Genomic DNA, 16,257 nt, shown 5'->3' with positions numbered 1-16,257 from the left:
TTTAAATTTTGATGGTAGAGATGGATATTGAATGTCTCTATTTGGCATGGGAAGAAAGGCTGGGAGTTGAGGCAGTTTGGATTGGAAAGACAGTGTAACTTCAGCGGAGGGAGGGGGCATCGATAGAATAGCCAGAGAGAAACAAAGACAGTCTGACAAACAGGCGCTTCATCAGTGCACCACATCTGCTTTCCTCCATAGGACCCGCTCCTCCGTAAGTACTGGTCCTCCATTGCCTGGGTGATGCCACGGCTGCTGAAAAGTGCACGAAAAGCCACCACATCTTGGCAGTGGTTAAGAACAGTCCCTGAGCCTCTTATGCCATCTCTGGACACAGCATCCAGTACTTGTTGTAATTCTTCCCGACAGATGAAACAATAAAGCCAGGGCTGCATTATTGGAATCCGAACAGCCAGTTAGCTTGCTAACTATAAGACAAAAATATGACTTTTCATCACAATTCTGCAACTGAGAGTCAAAACAACAATATGTAAGTGATCAACACTCACAGCAGTCAAACCCCAAAATAGTAATACAAAAATGCACCAAAAAAAGTACAATATTTACAGAGATTGGCTTGATGGGCACTTCTTACGTACCATACGGTTAAGCTGCTCCCACAACAGCTCAATAGGGTTGAGATCCGGTGACTGTGCTGGCCACTCCATTATAGACAGAATACCAGCTGACTGCTTCTTCCCTAAATAGTTATTGCATAGTTTGGAGCTGTGCTTTGGGTCATTGTCCTGTTGTAGGAGGAAATTGGCTCCAATTAAGCGCTGTCCACAAGGTACGGCATGGCGTTGCAAAAAGGAGTCATAGCCTTCCTTCTTCAAGATTCATTTTACCCTGTACAAATCTCTCACTTTACCACCACCAAAGCACCCCCAGACCATCACATTGCCCCCACCATGCTTGACAGATGGCATCAAGCACTCCTCCAGCAGCTTTACATTTTTTCTGTGTCTCAGGAATGTTCTTCTTTGTGATCCGAACACCTCAAACTTAGATTCGTCTGTCCATAACACTTTTTTCCAATCTTCCTCTGTCCAGTGTCTGTGTTCTTTTGCCCATCTTAATCTTTTATTTTTATTGGCCAGTCTGAGATATGGCTTTTTCTTAGCAACTCTGCCTAGAAGGCCAGCATCCCGGAGTCGCCTCTTCACTGTTGACGTTGAGACTGGTGTTTTGCGGGTACTATTTAATGAAGCTACCAGTTGAGGACTTGTGAGGCGTCTGTTTCTCAAACTAGACACTCTAATCTACTTGTCCTCTTGCTCAGTTGTGCACTGGGGCCTCCCACTCCTCTTTCTATTCTGGTTAGAGCCAGTTTGCGCTGTTCTGTGAAGGGAGTAGTATGCAGCGTTGTACAAGATCTTCAGTTTCTTGGCAATTTCTCGCATGGAATAGCCTTCATTTCTCAGAACAAGAATAGACTGATGAGTTTCAGAAGAAATTTATTTGGTTCTGGCCATTTTGAGCCTGTAATCGAACCCACAAATGCTGATGCTCCAGATACTCAACTAGTCTAAAGAAGGCCAGTTTTATTGCTTCTTTAATCAGAACAGCATTTTTCAGCTGTGCTAACATAATTGGAAAAGCGTTTTCTAATCATCAATTAGACTTTTAAAATTATAAACTTGGATTAGCTAACACAACGTCCCATTGGAACACATGAGTGATGGTTGCTATAATGGGCCTCTGTACGCCTATTTAGATATTCCATTAAAAATCTGCCGTTTCCAGCTACAATGGTCATTTACAACATTAACAATGTCTACACTGTATTTCTGATCAATTTTATGTCATTTTAATGGACAAAAAAATTGATTTTCTTTCAAAAACAAGGACATTTCTAAGTGACCCCAAACTTTTGAACGGTAGTGTACATACTGTATATTGAGGTGAGTCTGTATGTGCTTATGTATGAACAAAGATAACATACATTTTTGAGGAGGAGCAGAAGTGAACCCTGGAACCCCAAAGAACTTCCGATGCGTTTGAAAACAACAGCTTTTCCGTTGCGGCTGTAAACGGCTAGCTAGACAAGCTAGCTAACTTAGTGTAGTTGTTTTCTCAAGGTCAAAATTACGACCGGGGACAACAAGACAGTCGTGAAGAGCGCACGACAAAACCAATTCCCCCTCAGGAGACTGAAAAGATTTGGCATGGGTCCTCAGATCCTCAAAAGGTTCTACAGCTGCACCATCGAGAGCATCATGACTGATTTCATCACTTCCTGGTATGGCAACTGCTCGGCCTCCGACCGCAAGGCACTACAGAGGGTAATGCGTACGGCCCAGTACATCACTTGGGCCAAGCTTCCTGCCATCCAGGACCTCTATACCAGGCAGTGTCAGAGGCCCTAATAATTGTCAAAGACTCCAGCCACCCTAGTCATAGACTGTTCTCTCTGCTACCGTACGGCAAGGAGGTACCGGAGCGCCAAGTCTAGGTCCAAGAGGCTTCTAATCAGCATCTAGCCCAAGCCATAACACTCCTGAACATCTAATCAAATGGTTACCCAGACTATTTGCATTGCCCACCCCCCCCCACCCCCTCTTTTACGCCGCTGCTAGTTTCTGTTATTATTTAAGCATAGTCACTTTGTAAAGGGTTTAAACACTGTTTCCCATGCTTGTTCAATAACCCACAATTAATGAACATGCACATGTGGAACAGTTGTGAAGACACTAACAGCTTACAGACGGTAGGCAATTAAGGTCACAGTTGTGAAAACTTAGGACACTAAAGAGGCCTTTCTACTGACTCTGAAAAACACCAAAGGAAAGATGCCCAGGGTTCCTGCTCATCTGCGTGAACGTGCCTTAGGCATGCTGCAAGGAGGCATGAGGACTGCAGATGTGGCCAGTGCAATAAATTGCAATGTCCGTACTGTGAGACGCCTAAGACAGCACTACAGGGAGACAGCTGATCGTCCTCGCAGTGGCAGACCATGTGTAACACCTGCACAGGATCGGAACATCCAAACAACACACCTGCGGGACAGGTACAGGATGGCAACAACAACTGCCCGAGTTACACCAGGAACGCACAATCCCTCCATCAGTGCTCAGACTGTCCGCAATAGGCTGAGAGAGGCTGGACTGAGGGCGTGTAGGTCTGTTGCCCATAGGCAACAACGTCGCCTATGGGCACAAACCCACCGTCGCTGGACCAGACAGGGCTGGCAAAAAGTGCTCTTCACTGACGAGTCGCCGTTTTGTCTCACCAGGGGTGATGGTCGGATTTGCGTTTATCATCGAAGGAATGAGCGTTACAACGAGGCCTGTACTCTGGATCGGGATCGATTTTGAGGTGGAGGGTCCGTCATGGTCTGGGGCGGTGTGTCACAGCATCATCGGATTGTGCTTGTTGTCATTGCAGGCAATCTCAACGCTGTGCGTTACAGGGAAGACATCCTCCTCCCTCATATTGTACCCTTCCTGCAGACTCATCCTTACATGACCCTCCAGCATGACAATTCCACCAACCATACTGCTCGTTCTGTGTGTGATTGTTCAATTATGTTCTGATTAAAGTTTTTGTTGGAAAGGGTTAACACTGAAGAGAAAAAAAGATCCAATCAGGATTTTTTTTGTGGTCTCTGTGGAAATCAAGCTAGCTAAGTCAACCATTGGCTAGGGCCTAGGGGCTAGGCCATCAGAAGCTAGACAGAAGGCATCTGCCATTCAACTGGATTAGGGCAACATTTCGGAGTGACAGTGCAATCAACCAATCACATTTAGACTTGAGACCGGGTGGGACCGATTTTACGAAAAAATAAAAAGATTTCTGCCTTCTCAAAGGCCAACAGGTCACTGCGCAATAACTAACAGTAGTTTTCCCACAGACTAGTTAGCTATCTTTTGTTATAGGCTAGTTTGCAGCGGCTGCAGCAAATGTTATCAAGTAGGAAGTTGTTGCTAATTTGTTAGCTTCTCCCTTTTCAAGAATAACTTTCAACAACAAGTTAACTTTTTACTGCAGTGGGCTAAATCAGGGTCACACAGAGTGATTCTTGGTAGTCTTAAACAAATCTACCTTCAAACAAATGTATACACCTCACACACAAGGTTATGGGCTTAAAAAAAGACACCTGTACCATGTCAGATATTTTTTTGTTTGTTTGCATCCCAATATTGCACTTTATATACATCACAGACGACTGAAATATAACACAACCGTTTGACATAGAAACACCGGATTTTCGTCTTTTTTATTAATTATGAAATTATGAAAAATATGAATAAGGCCAAAGAGGGCACTTTTGGTCATTGATTGCTGGAAAAGGTTGTTTCAAATGATCATCATCTGGTGAGTGGAACACAAATTGCCTACTAACCAAGACTTTGGACCAAAATCTTTCAATACCTAGTTTGCATACCCCTTGTTGCCTTAGTTAGCATTTACTGGTAGATATCAAACGTTGAAACGGCTTTCCTACCTACCCTACCCGCTTCCGATGACATTCTTCTGTGAGCTGCTCCATTTCAAAAACAGTTGAGAGCTGTGTACTCTGGCTGCCTGCACATGTTCAGCACATGTGAATATACTTCACATGCTTTGCGATTGTGTAGGCTACTTTGTGCATGATTTCACTATTGTACTACATAATTGATAAGTCGTATACCTCCACTGCACTAATTTGATACAGCATCAGTGGGGAGTAAGGAGTGAGTATACTGCTTCTACACCTGCATTGCTTGCTGTTTAGGGTTTTAGGCTGGGTTTCTGTACAGCACTTTGAGATATCAGCTGATGTAAGATGGGCTATATAAATACCCACCTGTCTATTTAAGATCTCACAGTTGACAGTGCATGTCAAAGCAAACACTAAGCCACGAGGTCGAAGGAATTGCTCATAGAGCTCTGAGACAGGATTGTGTCGAGGCACAAATCTGGAGAAGGGTGCCAAAAAATGTCGGCAGCATTGAAGGTCCCCAAGAACACAGCGGCCTCCATCATTCCTAAATGGAAGAAGTTTGGAACCACCAAGACTCTTCCTAGAGCTGGCCGCCCAGCCAAACTGAGCAATCAGGGGAGAAGGGCCTTGGTCAGGGAGGTGACCAAGAACCCGATGGTCACTCTGACAGAGCTCCAGAGTTCCTCTGTGGAGATGGGAGAACCTTCCAGAAGGACAACCATCTCTGCAGCACTCTACCAATCAGATCTTTATGGTAGAGTGGCCAGATGGAAGCTACTCGTCAGTAAAAAGGCACATGACAGCCTTCTTGAAGTTTGCCAAAAGGCACCTAAAGACTCTCAGACCATGAGAAACAAGCTTCTCTAGAACCAGATCGAACTTCTCTGGAGAGACCTGAAAATAGCTGTGCAGCGACGCTCCCCATCCAACCTGACAGAGCTTGAGAGGATTTGCAGAGAAGAATGAGAGAAACTCCCCAAATGCATGTATACCAAGTTTGTAGCGTCATACCCAAGAAGACTCAAGGCTGTAATCACTGCCAAAGGTGCCTTTACAAAATACTGAGTAAAGGGTCTGAATACTTATGTAAATGTGACATTTACGTTTTTTTTTTATAGATTTGCTAAAATGCCTAAAAACCTGTGTTTGCTTTGTCATTATGGGGTATTGTGTCTAAATTGATGAGAAAAAATAAGAATAGGGCTGTAACGTAACAAAATGTGAAAAAAGTCAATGGTTCTTAATACTTTACGAATGCACTATAGATATAAAGACTGTTCAGGTATTAATGTTCTAAAAAAGGAGTATATATATTTGGCCTGGCAAAGCGGTTTTGTTCGCTTACTGAATGGAAGCCGATAATTCTGAGTTTTTCACTCTGCTGGTCTCGGCTGGTTTGAGGAAGAAATTAAGAGTCCTCACTGTCCGAGACCGAGTCAAGACCGAGTACAAATCTTCCCGACAATGAGACAAGACCGAGACACTCAAAATGAGGTCTCGAGACCGTCTCGAGTATTACAACACTGACTCAAACGTTAGCTTGATCTACTAGCTTAATCTTTTCTTTATGTGAACCGTTTTTTAATCCGTTTTTGCTATTGGTACTGGGCATCAGACTCTAGAGCCCTTTATTGCAGAGTTGGGTCACTGAGGTGGTCGGTTTTCAATTCACTAACACTGAAATATGGTGAGTTGGGATGTTATCGGAAACTTTGAAATTTGAAACAAGCATAGTAACAAGCATTCGTTGTTACACCCCTGTAATTACAGACTGCAATTACCACCAGTTACATGTTGTTAAAATACAGTGTAACTATACATTATTTCAATTGTTTAGAATACTTGTTACCGTGTAATTACATATGTAATGTGGAGCCCTTAAGATTAAGTGTTACCGTCTTTTTCATTAGACAATTAATGAGGCTAACCATGTTGATGGATACCAGATTTGACTTTTACAGCTACTGTACATGCTTCATGAAATGGATTAGTGCAAGCCCTACCCTTGTAATGAAGGTAGGCCTTAAAGTTGCAATATGCTGAAATTACTCCTCTGTTTTCTGGTTGCTAAGATTCTAATAGTTTGCCTAATTTCAGTTTATGTGACAAAACAAGCAGTATAGAGAATCATTATACCATCTAAACCGCTATGAAATATATTTTAAATAACCAAAAATATTGTATTTTCAGCTTTTTGAAGTTAGTGTACAAAACCAAAAGCAAAAGATGTAAAAACGACTTAGCAAGCATAGAAATAGCACACATAGACTAGATATACCGCTTCTTAGACTTGCTTTCAAAGCGAATGACAGATCTATAACTCAAATTTCTGTGGGAATTTGGTCAGGTCGCAAATATCACTATCATGAGGGAGTGCAGAAAGGAATATTTGAAGGTTAATTTGGATTCATTTCAAATTACATTTTGATCATCCTGTTGTAATTATATGCATTTGTATTATAGTTTTGTAAACAAACCACTAGCTAGGTCTCGTAATGTGAGGTTGATAATACATACCAAGCACAAGGTAGCGGTTCATAAAAAATCCAGTATGTTTCTTAATTGAAACTACGTGGGCAATACACCTGGGTAAAATATAGTTGTGTTTGGAGGAAGCAGATAAAGAGCTAGGAGAGACAGATTGGTGAGGGGGGAGAGAGGGGCTGATAGTGGTAATTACTGCTGCTACCTAACTTTTGATGTAAACAATGTGGCCGTCAAACATTGGACTTGTAGACTAGCTACATTTAGTTTATTTATTTTGTTGGCTGTTGTGAGAGAAATGTATTTATCCAGCTGGCTAACAAGGTAAGTGGATCTTTCTCTACCTTCACATCGCGCTAGCTCTGTGGTTATTTGCTGTGCTAGTCAAATGTAGCTAACACCACCAGAGCAAATGGATAATAAACAGGAAATAAATGTTGCTTGATGATTTTGTTTTGTTGATCTGGTAGCAAGAAGTCAATGTGTTTATACAACTAATTTGTTCTGTTTTTTGGTTAACCTTTTAATTTTGTGCTAGCTACTGTAGTCAATTAACTAGCTAGCTAGTCAATAATGGCGCGCTGCAGTGCAGGATCCCACTGGGCAGACGTCAATTTAACATCTATTCCACGTTGGTTAAGTGTAATTTCATTTAAATGAAGTGGAAACAACGTTGATTCAACCAGTGTGTGGGGAATCTCTTGGTTGTGCGTGCAAACAGAACATGTTATTGTTTTAACATTTGAAAAGGTCTAGAGTAGATTAGTAATAGTTTTTCAGAACTGTCTGATATAACCTCAAGCAGTTCAGACTGGGCAAGTTCATTCCAAGTGAAATCTCCACCTGCATGTACCCCAGGCACCGGGTAATGCAAAACAAACTCGCCCACTCCTTTGACTACTTTATTTTCTTTAATATACTATTTCCTCACAAGACTTTCTTGAAAACCAGATTTTATCTCAATGTAACTACCCTGGTAATATACACTGAGTGTACAAAACATTAGGAACACCTTTCTAAAATTGAGTTGCCCACCCTTTTGCGCTCAGAACAGCCTCAATTTGTCGGGGGATGGATTCTACAAGGTGTCGAAAGCATTCCACAGGGATGCTGGCCCATGTTGAGTCCAATGCTTCCCGCAGTTGTGTACAGTTGGCTGGATGTCCTTTGGGTGATACCATTCTTGATACACATGGGAAATAGTTTAGCGTGAAAAACCCAGCAGCGTTGCAGTTCTTGACACACTCAAACCAGTGCGCCTGGCATCTACTACCATAACCCGTTCAAAGGCATTTAAATATTCGGTGTTGCCCATTCACCCTCTGATTGGCACACATACACAATCCATGTCTCAATTGTCTCAAGGCTTAAAAATCCTTCTTTAACCTGTCTCCTCCCCTTCATCTACTCTGAAGCAGATTTAACAAGTGACATCAATAAGGGATCATAGCTTTCACCTGGTCAGTCAGTCATGGAAAGAGCAGATGTTCCTAATGTTTTGTACACTCAGTCTATACGTATATATGAATACAAATATTATTTTGAGTTTGGAATGTAATTTTCGCAGTTTCTGAACTAGAAATGTTTTTGTGACAGTATGACTACAGTACTGTCCTTCACCAGTAGATGTCCTTACAAGCTTCAGCTGGGGACCAGGCCAGGAGAGGATAAGCCTGAGTGCTTATGTTTAATTGATGTGGCCAGGGTAAAAAAAAATCTCTGTGAGGTAGATCACATGGCCTCCAGTGAATAGGCCAGTGATATTACCTTTAATCGCCCATGCAATGAATAGATGAGCCTGTAAGTATGAAAGGGCATCATATATCAACTACAGGAGCCTGCCGGTGATCTATGGTTCTAGGGCTAGGCAATATGAGATGACAGTGACGGTGACCAGATTTGGAATGACACCTGACAGCGGGTTAAATAGTTAAAATGTTGATAGACAGTAGGCTTTTATGAAGGCCTCAAAGTCCAGGATATTGACAAAATGGCAGTTTTTCTGAGGAACATTTTTCAACCTAGTTGGGGTATACCTCATGAGGTTTTTATGACAGTGAATTGGCAATTAAGTCAGCATGATGACAGGTGAAAAAAACAACAATTTCAACATGTAATTAGTAGGTGCAGGTGTAGGATCAAAGTGTTACCTCAGAATGATGCTCTCGCCTTCCAGCACTGTAATGTTGTCGGGCAGGTGGCCGAATTCGGCTCCGTGCACACTTGGCCCTGCCAAGGAAAATGAGAGAAGAGAGGGAGGAGGGTGAGCATAATGCCGTTATAACAACAACAGACGGTCCATTCGCATTCTCAATACCCAAATCCCCTGGTTGGCATCTCAGCCGCCATGGTGCTGAGTACCTCATTGATCCAGGTCAGGCTGGATGTGTTTGGCGGTTTACTTAGTTATTTGTGACGGGAAAGTCAGAAATATACAAACAAAGGTGTTGTAGATTATGCACTGACCCCCTGTATTATTTGAATAATGATTTGGTTTCTCCCCCCCCCCCCCCCCCCCACCCCATGTGTGGGTGTCTCATTGAACAGTGTTGATAATGAGCCGGGGGAAGAGGAGGATTCACGCAGGGGCATCAGAGCGTGAAATGAAGGGACACCAACGGCAACAGGAGGGATGCGTACAGTGAGGCTCACCCTGCCTACAAATAGACACGCGCACACACACCAAGACAGTCACACAAGCGCACGCGAACACACACTACCACAGGAATTAAACAAAATGAAAAACTGGGGTTGATACGTGTGGGGCATCGTCTGTCTATGAAAATGCCCTTTTTTGTTACAAATTTAACCAGAACCATGCATAATACACATTCACTCATAATGACTAACTTTATAGAAAATGAACACAGGTCTCATAAACAATATCTCAGGCACGAGCCCACGTGCTAGTGAGTAGCCAGCTGATCTTTAGCCAACTTGGATCTATTTGCTAGATACCAAGGTAGAACAGTTGAATGGTTATGAACACATCGTTCTGTCCGTCTCCAACTGTTTGAATAGCATGCTAGCCTTACTTTGTTCAGATGTTGAAATCAAGTGGCCTAACCTATTTCTCAGAATGGGAACGAGTTTCCAATTCCTTATGTAATAGTGTTTGATGCTTTTTGCACAATTATAAAACACAGACTAGACAGCTAGTATAACAGTCTTTGGCTAAAATGTTATTAGTGGTACATGGTATCGCAATGCCACGTGCGACAGACTGAGCCTTTCTTTTTCCCAGAATCAATGTTCATTGATACTCCCGTTTTAGAAGTGTCCGCTCTGCACGCAATTTGAGGAGTTGAGACCTAAAAAGGGCATCAATAGAAAGGTTAATTTCTCCTCTACTACAGTAAAATAATGTCTCAATGTGTTCCGGTGTCCATAGGACCGATTCTGTTCGACCAACCCTCAAATGCAAATACAGAGTTGAAACAATAGTGTGTGATTGCAGCCAGCAATTCGGGGCATTCCCATGGGTTCCTGCAATCGAGCACGCCATCTTCATGCTTGTGTGACACTTTTGATGTTCTGGATTTCCCCTGATTGTCTATGCGATTAAAATGTGGGTCAAGAGGGGTCTACCGATGTCCGAGCTAGCTAGCTACCGGTGTCGCCCCCACTTCCCGCCCGTTGTGTACTGGAGTCCTAGCTAAATAGCTAGCACACAGTGTCCTTCGCTACCCACTTGCTGAAGACCTGCCCTTGCTGTCGTTAACAGAGCTGTGGGAAATCAGTGCCTGACAGGTGGGAGCGAAGGACACTGTCTACCTGTGTCCTGGCTATCGTTAGCTAGCTAGCTACCTATCCAGCCTGCTGTGTACCGGAGTCCTAGCAAAACAATGTACCAATAGAAGTATAAAGAGGTGTTCCTGCAGATGCAGGAATTAGACTTGGGCGGTATACCGTATATACCGTATACACAGGTATTTATTTGGAAATAGTCACAGGATGGTTTTTCAATACCGCCAATAACGTTGAAACTATTTTTTTGATGTTTCTCTATACATTTGAATATGTGTATCTACTTTTTAAGTCAACTTGTGCAATATGTTAGAAGATAAAGCAGATTGCGTTCTTCATTTCACCTGTCACATTATTTTACATTATGAAGCGTACCATCCAGAATAGATGAGACAATCACATGTTTGTTTGTAAATAGCACAACTGGAGGAAGTGGGAGCAGGTGAGTCCAGCTGTGTATTGACAGAGGTCACGTTTTATATTGAAAGTCAACCGTGTTCTCTTTGCTTATCAATGAACATAAAGAGTGATCAGGGACTTGCAACTACAGTTCTTCTTCACCGAAAATATATTAGTGCAACATCTTCGTCAGATAATAGCCTCATTTTCATTACATGACAACAGAAGTGCAATGCTATTTGGCTGGCAGCCACACAAGTAGGCTAGATGAGCTTACAAGGAAAAACATATGTATTTTTTGCAAAAACTATGCATGGCAATCATATGTCTGTATATCATATAAAGAATGTAGCCAGCTACATTTCCTAATGTTTTTCTTAAAGTTAATCTTGCATTTTACTGGAGTAAAGTAGGCTAGCTACACCTAGAAAAGTACCAGAGAAAAGTAGCTAAAGATCAGTCAGAACACTGTCTGCTGATAGAATGCCCGTTTATGAATTCTAATCGAATTTGGGAAGTGCAACTGAGGCACAAAATGAGTCTGATTCCGAGCAGAAATTACAATAAGAAGCATTTTAAATCTGCGTTTATAAAACTCAGCAAGATATTTCTTATGCATTTTATATTTTTTTGCTGTATGAAAAACAAATAATTCTGTATTAACACGATCCCTGGGTTTAACTTGCTAGTTATCTCAGTAAGTAGCTGAATTAATAAAGTGACGAGGAATCATATTGTGTTGGCTTTCTGCTGTGTTCGAGAAGTCAAAGCCCTTTGGATGAGTTATCTGTACAACTGCCACTGCTATTTTTAAATTTCCTTGCATTTTCTCTCCTCTCCGTTCTCGGCCAGTCTACTTCTCGAGCAGAGCAGGCAGGCAGGTTGCCCTAGCGACTCCAGAGTCCTCACAGACGCCGTGTGTATGCTGCTCCAGAGCCAGTACTGTTCATTTACACAATATCTCTCGTTCACATTCGCTTGTAAATGTCCAAACTCACCAAAAATGGCATTCGGTAGCTCCTACCTATATATGCATAACTTTATGAGCTGGACTGCCTGTCTTTGCAATTTTTTTCTTTTTTCATTTGCACTCATTAGCATATTTGCTGCACGCAATTGCACCCTTCTCAGTTGAAACTGATTTTGTCAGAGAGGAAGAATTGATCTCTCATTGTTGTTGTTGTTGTTGTTGTTGTTGTTGTGTGTGTGTGTGTGTGTGTGTGTGTGTGTGTGTGTGTGTGTGTGTGTGTGTGTAAATGATCAATTGCACACAGGATAGAAGGAGTGGAGGAGATGATACCAAAAAGACAACATGAGAACAAGTGGACATAAATGCTCATAAAAAAATAAATAATAATTTGATTCTTGTGATACAGACATTTGGAATACCGTCTTAAAACATAAATTCAAATTAATTAAATTAATTATATATAACACCCAGCCCTAAAGCGCTTATATTTTCAAAATGACTAGGCTACAGTAGTCTTGAAGCTTCCCTTCCTTGAATTGTATTTTGTACATTTGCATCAACTGACTCCGCAAACAAAGATAACAGCAGCCATACAGTGTTATCTTAGCAGTGACATACTGAGGCAGGTCTATACTCAAGTCAAATCAAATGTATTTATAAAGCCCTTCTTACATCTGCTGATGTCACAAAGTGCTGTACAGAAACCCAGCCTAAAACCCCAAACAGCAAGCAATGCAGGTGTAGAAGCACGGTGGCTAGGAAAAACTCCCTAGAAAGGCCAGAACCTAGGAAGAAACCTAGAGAGGAACCAGGCTATGGTGGGTGGCCAGTCCTCTTCTGGCTGTGCCGGGTGGAGATTATAACAGAACATGGCCAAGATGTTCAAATGTTCATAGATGACCAGCAGGGTCAAATAATAATAATCACAGTGGTTGTCGAGGGTGCAGCAGGTCAGCACCTCAGGAGTAAATGTCAGTTGGCTTTTCATAGCCAATCATTCAGAGTATCTCTACCACTCCTGCTGTCTCTAGAGAGTTGAAAACAGCAGGTCTGGGACAGGTAGCACGTCCGGTGAACAGGTCAGGGTTCCATAGCCGCAGGCAGAACAGTTGAAACTGGAGCAGCAGCACGGCCAGGTGGACTGGGGACAGCAAGGAGTCATCAGGCCAGGTAGTCCTGAGGCATGGTCCTAGGTATCAGGTCCTCCGAGAGAGAGAAAGAAACTCAGCATGACACCAGCTCTGTCCCTCCAAACTCTGCCAAATGCCAGCATGCACATCCTGTCCACCCTTACGGTGCCCATATTAGGACACCCTCACTGTCTGAGGGTCATGTCTAAATTTGACCTCAAAAGTGTTTTGGGTTTTGCATTTTAGCTAACCCTAACCTTAACCTAATTCTCCTAACCTGCAACGTTAATTCTCCTAACCTGCTGCGTAAGTTCTCCTAAACCTGCTACGAAAAGTCCATTTTGACAAAACCTGTATCCCTTCTGGACAAAACCCTGTCTGAGTCCTTGCTAGATCTTCAACCAATCTCCTCTATCTCTTTCCTAACGTGTCCATAATATCTCTATGCTGCTGCTGCTGCTGCCGCTGCCGCCGTCTTGCCTCTAAGGTTTAATAAACAGCGACTTATGCGAAGAAACGCTGTGCAGTCAGGAGTTTAGAAGCACCCGGAGGTTTGTCTGATTAATGCAAAGAGGTGCGCTAAGACAATACGCGCTAAGCTTGGCAAGTGTAATTCCAGGCAGAGAGAGGTCGGAAACGTGACAGTTGTAAGCAGTGCCGCATCTGAAGGCCAATTGCTCACGCTTTTAATTTAAACACGGGCTCTTGGTGGAATCATGGCTTGATTGCACAGCGTAATGAAAAGGTGCAGGCATTCTGATTCGCGTCACGGTCTCATAAACAAATAGCAAAAGAAAGGTGAATCTAATTATGCGTTGAAATGATGGTCAATGGCAATGGGAAATTGAGAGATTTATTTTTCCAAAGTACTGAAATTTGTACAAAGTCTAAGCAGATGAATACTAATAAGTTGAATATGAGTGTGTGTTTGTGTGTCTGAAGATCCACAATTCTTCATGATCCTTTCGAGACAGTTATTGTGTGTGTGCACCTGTACAGTGTGTGTGTGTGTGTGTGTGTGTGTCCAGTATGTGCGCATTTGCTTTAAGTGTGTCAGTCACCAGCAAGGACAGGCCATCGCACAGTGAGAACTAATGGCGCCTTGAAGGATGGAGAGGGATGGAGAATGTCCATGAAAATCCTCCGCTAAAAGCCATAATCACATTAGCGTGTTGCTTGCTGCTGTGCTATCTAGGCTGGCCAAGAAACCCAGGAAGGAAGAACACACTGGCTGTATCAGCATCACTACCACTCACTGTGACTGTCCCTCTCACTGCATGGGGGAGGGGAGACATTAGTCATTGTGTCCAATGTACTGTATAACCAAGGCCTAGGAAATGTCACCAGCTGTAGGTGTTTGTTAAAGGGCAACTGAACGCAAAATGTATTTGGTTGAAAACTGCATATGTGGCATCGATATTAGTCAGAAACACAACAGAGTGTAAGTAGAATCATTTTGGTCATAAAGTCAGTATATTCCAAAACACTGTTTTATTTGTGAGATTTGTGTAAGTGAGATCATCAGAACTTACATGAGGGTTGGGTTTGGATTACAATCATGCCCACTTCCCCACTAACACGGGATTGTAAATCCTAGGGAGAATTGTCATGCACGGAAAAACAGCTGTGTTGATTGCGCTCTAGCCAATGTGGCAGCAGAACATCCAGGCAGTGAGACAGACCTGCACATTACGCAGCGCCTCCTTATTTATCCAATAATAATTCAGACTATTTTGAGGAAGTGGTAGTGGCTATGTTGTTTGTACCGTGACTCAAGAGGGACAATCTCGTTTTTCTTAATGACCAGCAGAAAATCAGATGCAGAATCGGTGAGTTAAGCCGCTCTTTAAGGTTATTTCTATGAAACAACCTTGGATATACTGTAACCTATACCATCCTTTGTGCACGTGCCACACTGCACAGTAGGTTATATTACTGTGCGTCCTCAGTTGTTGTACCCGCAAACACCAGTCTCAACGTCAACAGTGAAGAGGCGACTCTGGGATGCTGGCCTTCTAGGCAGATTTGCTAAGAAAAAGCCATATCTCAGACTAGCCAATAAAAAGAAAAGATTAAGATGGGCAAAAGAACACAGACACTGGACAGAGGCACTCTGCCTAGAAGGCCAGCATCCCGAAGGTAGCCTCTTCACTGTTGACGTTGAGACTGGTGTTTTGCGGGTACTATTTAATGAAGCTACCAGTTGAGGACTTGTGAGGCGTCTGTTTCTCAAACTAGACACTCTAATGTACTTGTCCTCTTGCTCAGTTGTGCACCGGGGCCTCCCACTCCTCTTTCTATTCTGGTTAGAGCCAGTTTGCGCTGTTCTGTGAAGGGAGTAGTATGCAGCGTTGTACAAGATCTTCAGTTTCTTGGCAATTTCTCGCATGGAATAGCCTTCATTTCTCAGAACAACAATAGACTGACGAGTTTCAGAAGAAAGGTCTTTGTTTCTGGCCATTTTGAGCCTGTAATCGAACCCACAAATGCTGATGCTCCAGATACTCAACTAGTCTAAAGAAGGCCAGTTTTATTGCTTCTTTGATCAGAACAACAATTTTCAGCTGTACTAACATAATTGCAAAAGGGTTTTCTAATGATCAATTAGCCTTTTAAAATTCTAAACTTGGATTAGCTAACACAACGTGCCATTGGAACACAGGAGTGATGGTTGCTGATAATGGGCCTCTGTACACCTATGTAGATATTCCATAGAAAATCTTCAGTTTCCAGCTACAATGGTCATTTACAACATTAACAATGTCTACACTGTATTTCTGATCAATTTGCTGTTATTTTAATGGACAAAAAATGAGCTTTTCTTTCAAAAACAAGGACATTTCTAAGTGACCCCAAACTTTTGAACGGTAGTGTACGTAGACACACACACACACACACACACACACACACACACACACACACACACACACACACACACACACACACACACACACACACACACACACACACACACACACACACACACACACACACACACACACACACACACACACACACACAAATTATGTATGCATAAGCTGAAACCTGAAAACAACATGGTGAAGGTTACACACCAGAGGCCTGCTATTCCCTATTCCCCA

The 16,257-nt window shown here is 42.6% G+C and overlaps 1 protein-coding gene across 1 annotated transcript in view; it reads right to left on the bottom strand.

Annotated features, from left to right (window-relative positions):
* LOC139573845 (igLON family member 5-like) overlaps positions 1-16,257 on the bottom strand; it is a 141,686-nt gene that overhangs the window by 28,963 nt on the left and 96,466 nt on the right. The window contains exon 2 of the mRNA XM_071397768.1: positions 9,061-9,139. Within this exon, the coding sequence (XP_071253869.1) occupies positions 9,061-9,139 (79 nt within the window). The remainder of the gene's footprint in view (positions 1-9,060; positions 9,140-16,257) is intronic.

Source organism: Salvelinus alpinus, chromosome 4 (genome assembly GCF_045679555.1).
Source record: "Salvelinus alpinus chromosome 4, SLU_Salpinus.1, whole genome shotgun sequence".
Classification (NCBI taxonomy): Eukaryota; Metazoa; Chordata; class Actinopteri; order Salmoniformes; family Salmonidae; genus Salvelinus; species Salvelinus alpinus.
The sequence above is the reverse complement of the archived record's forward strand: the minus strand, read 5'-3'. Positions and strand labels throughout refer to the sequence as shown.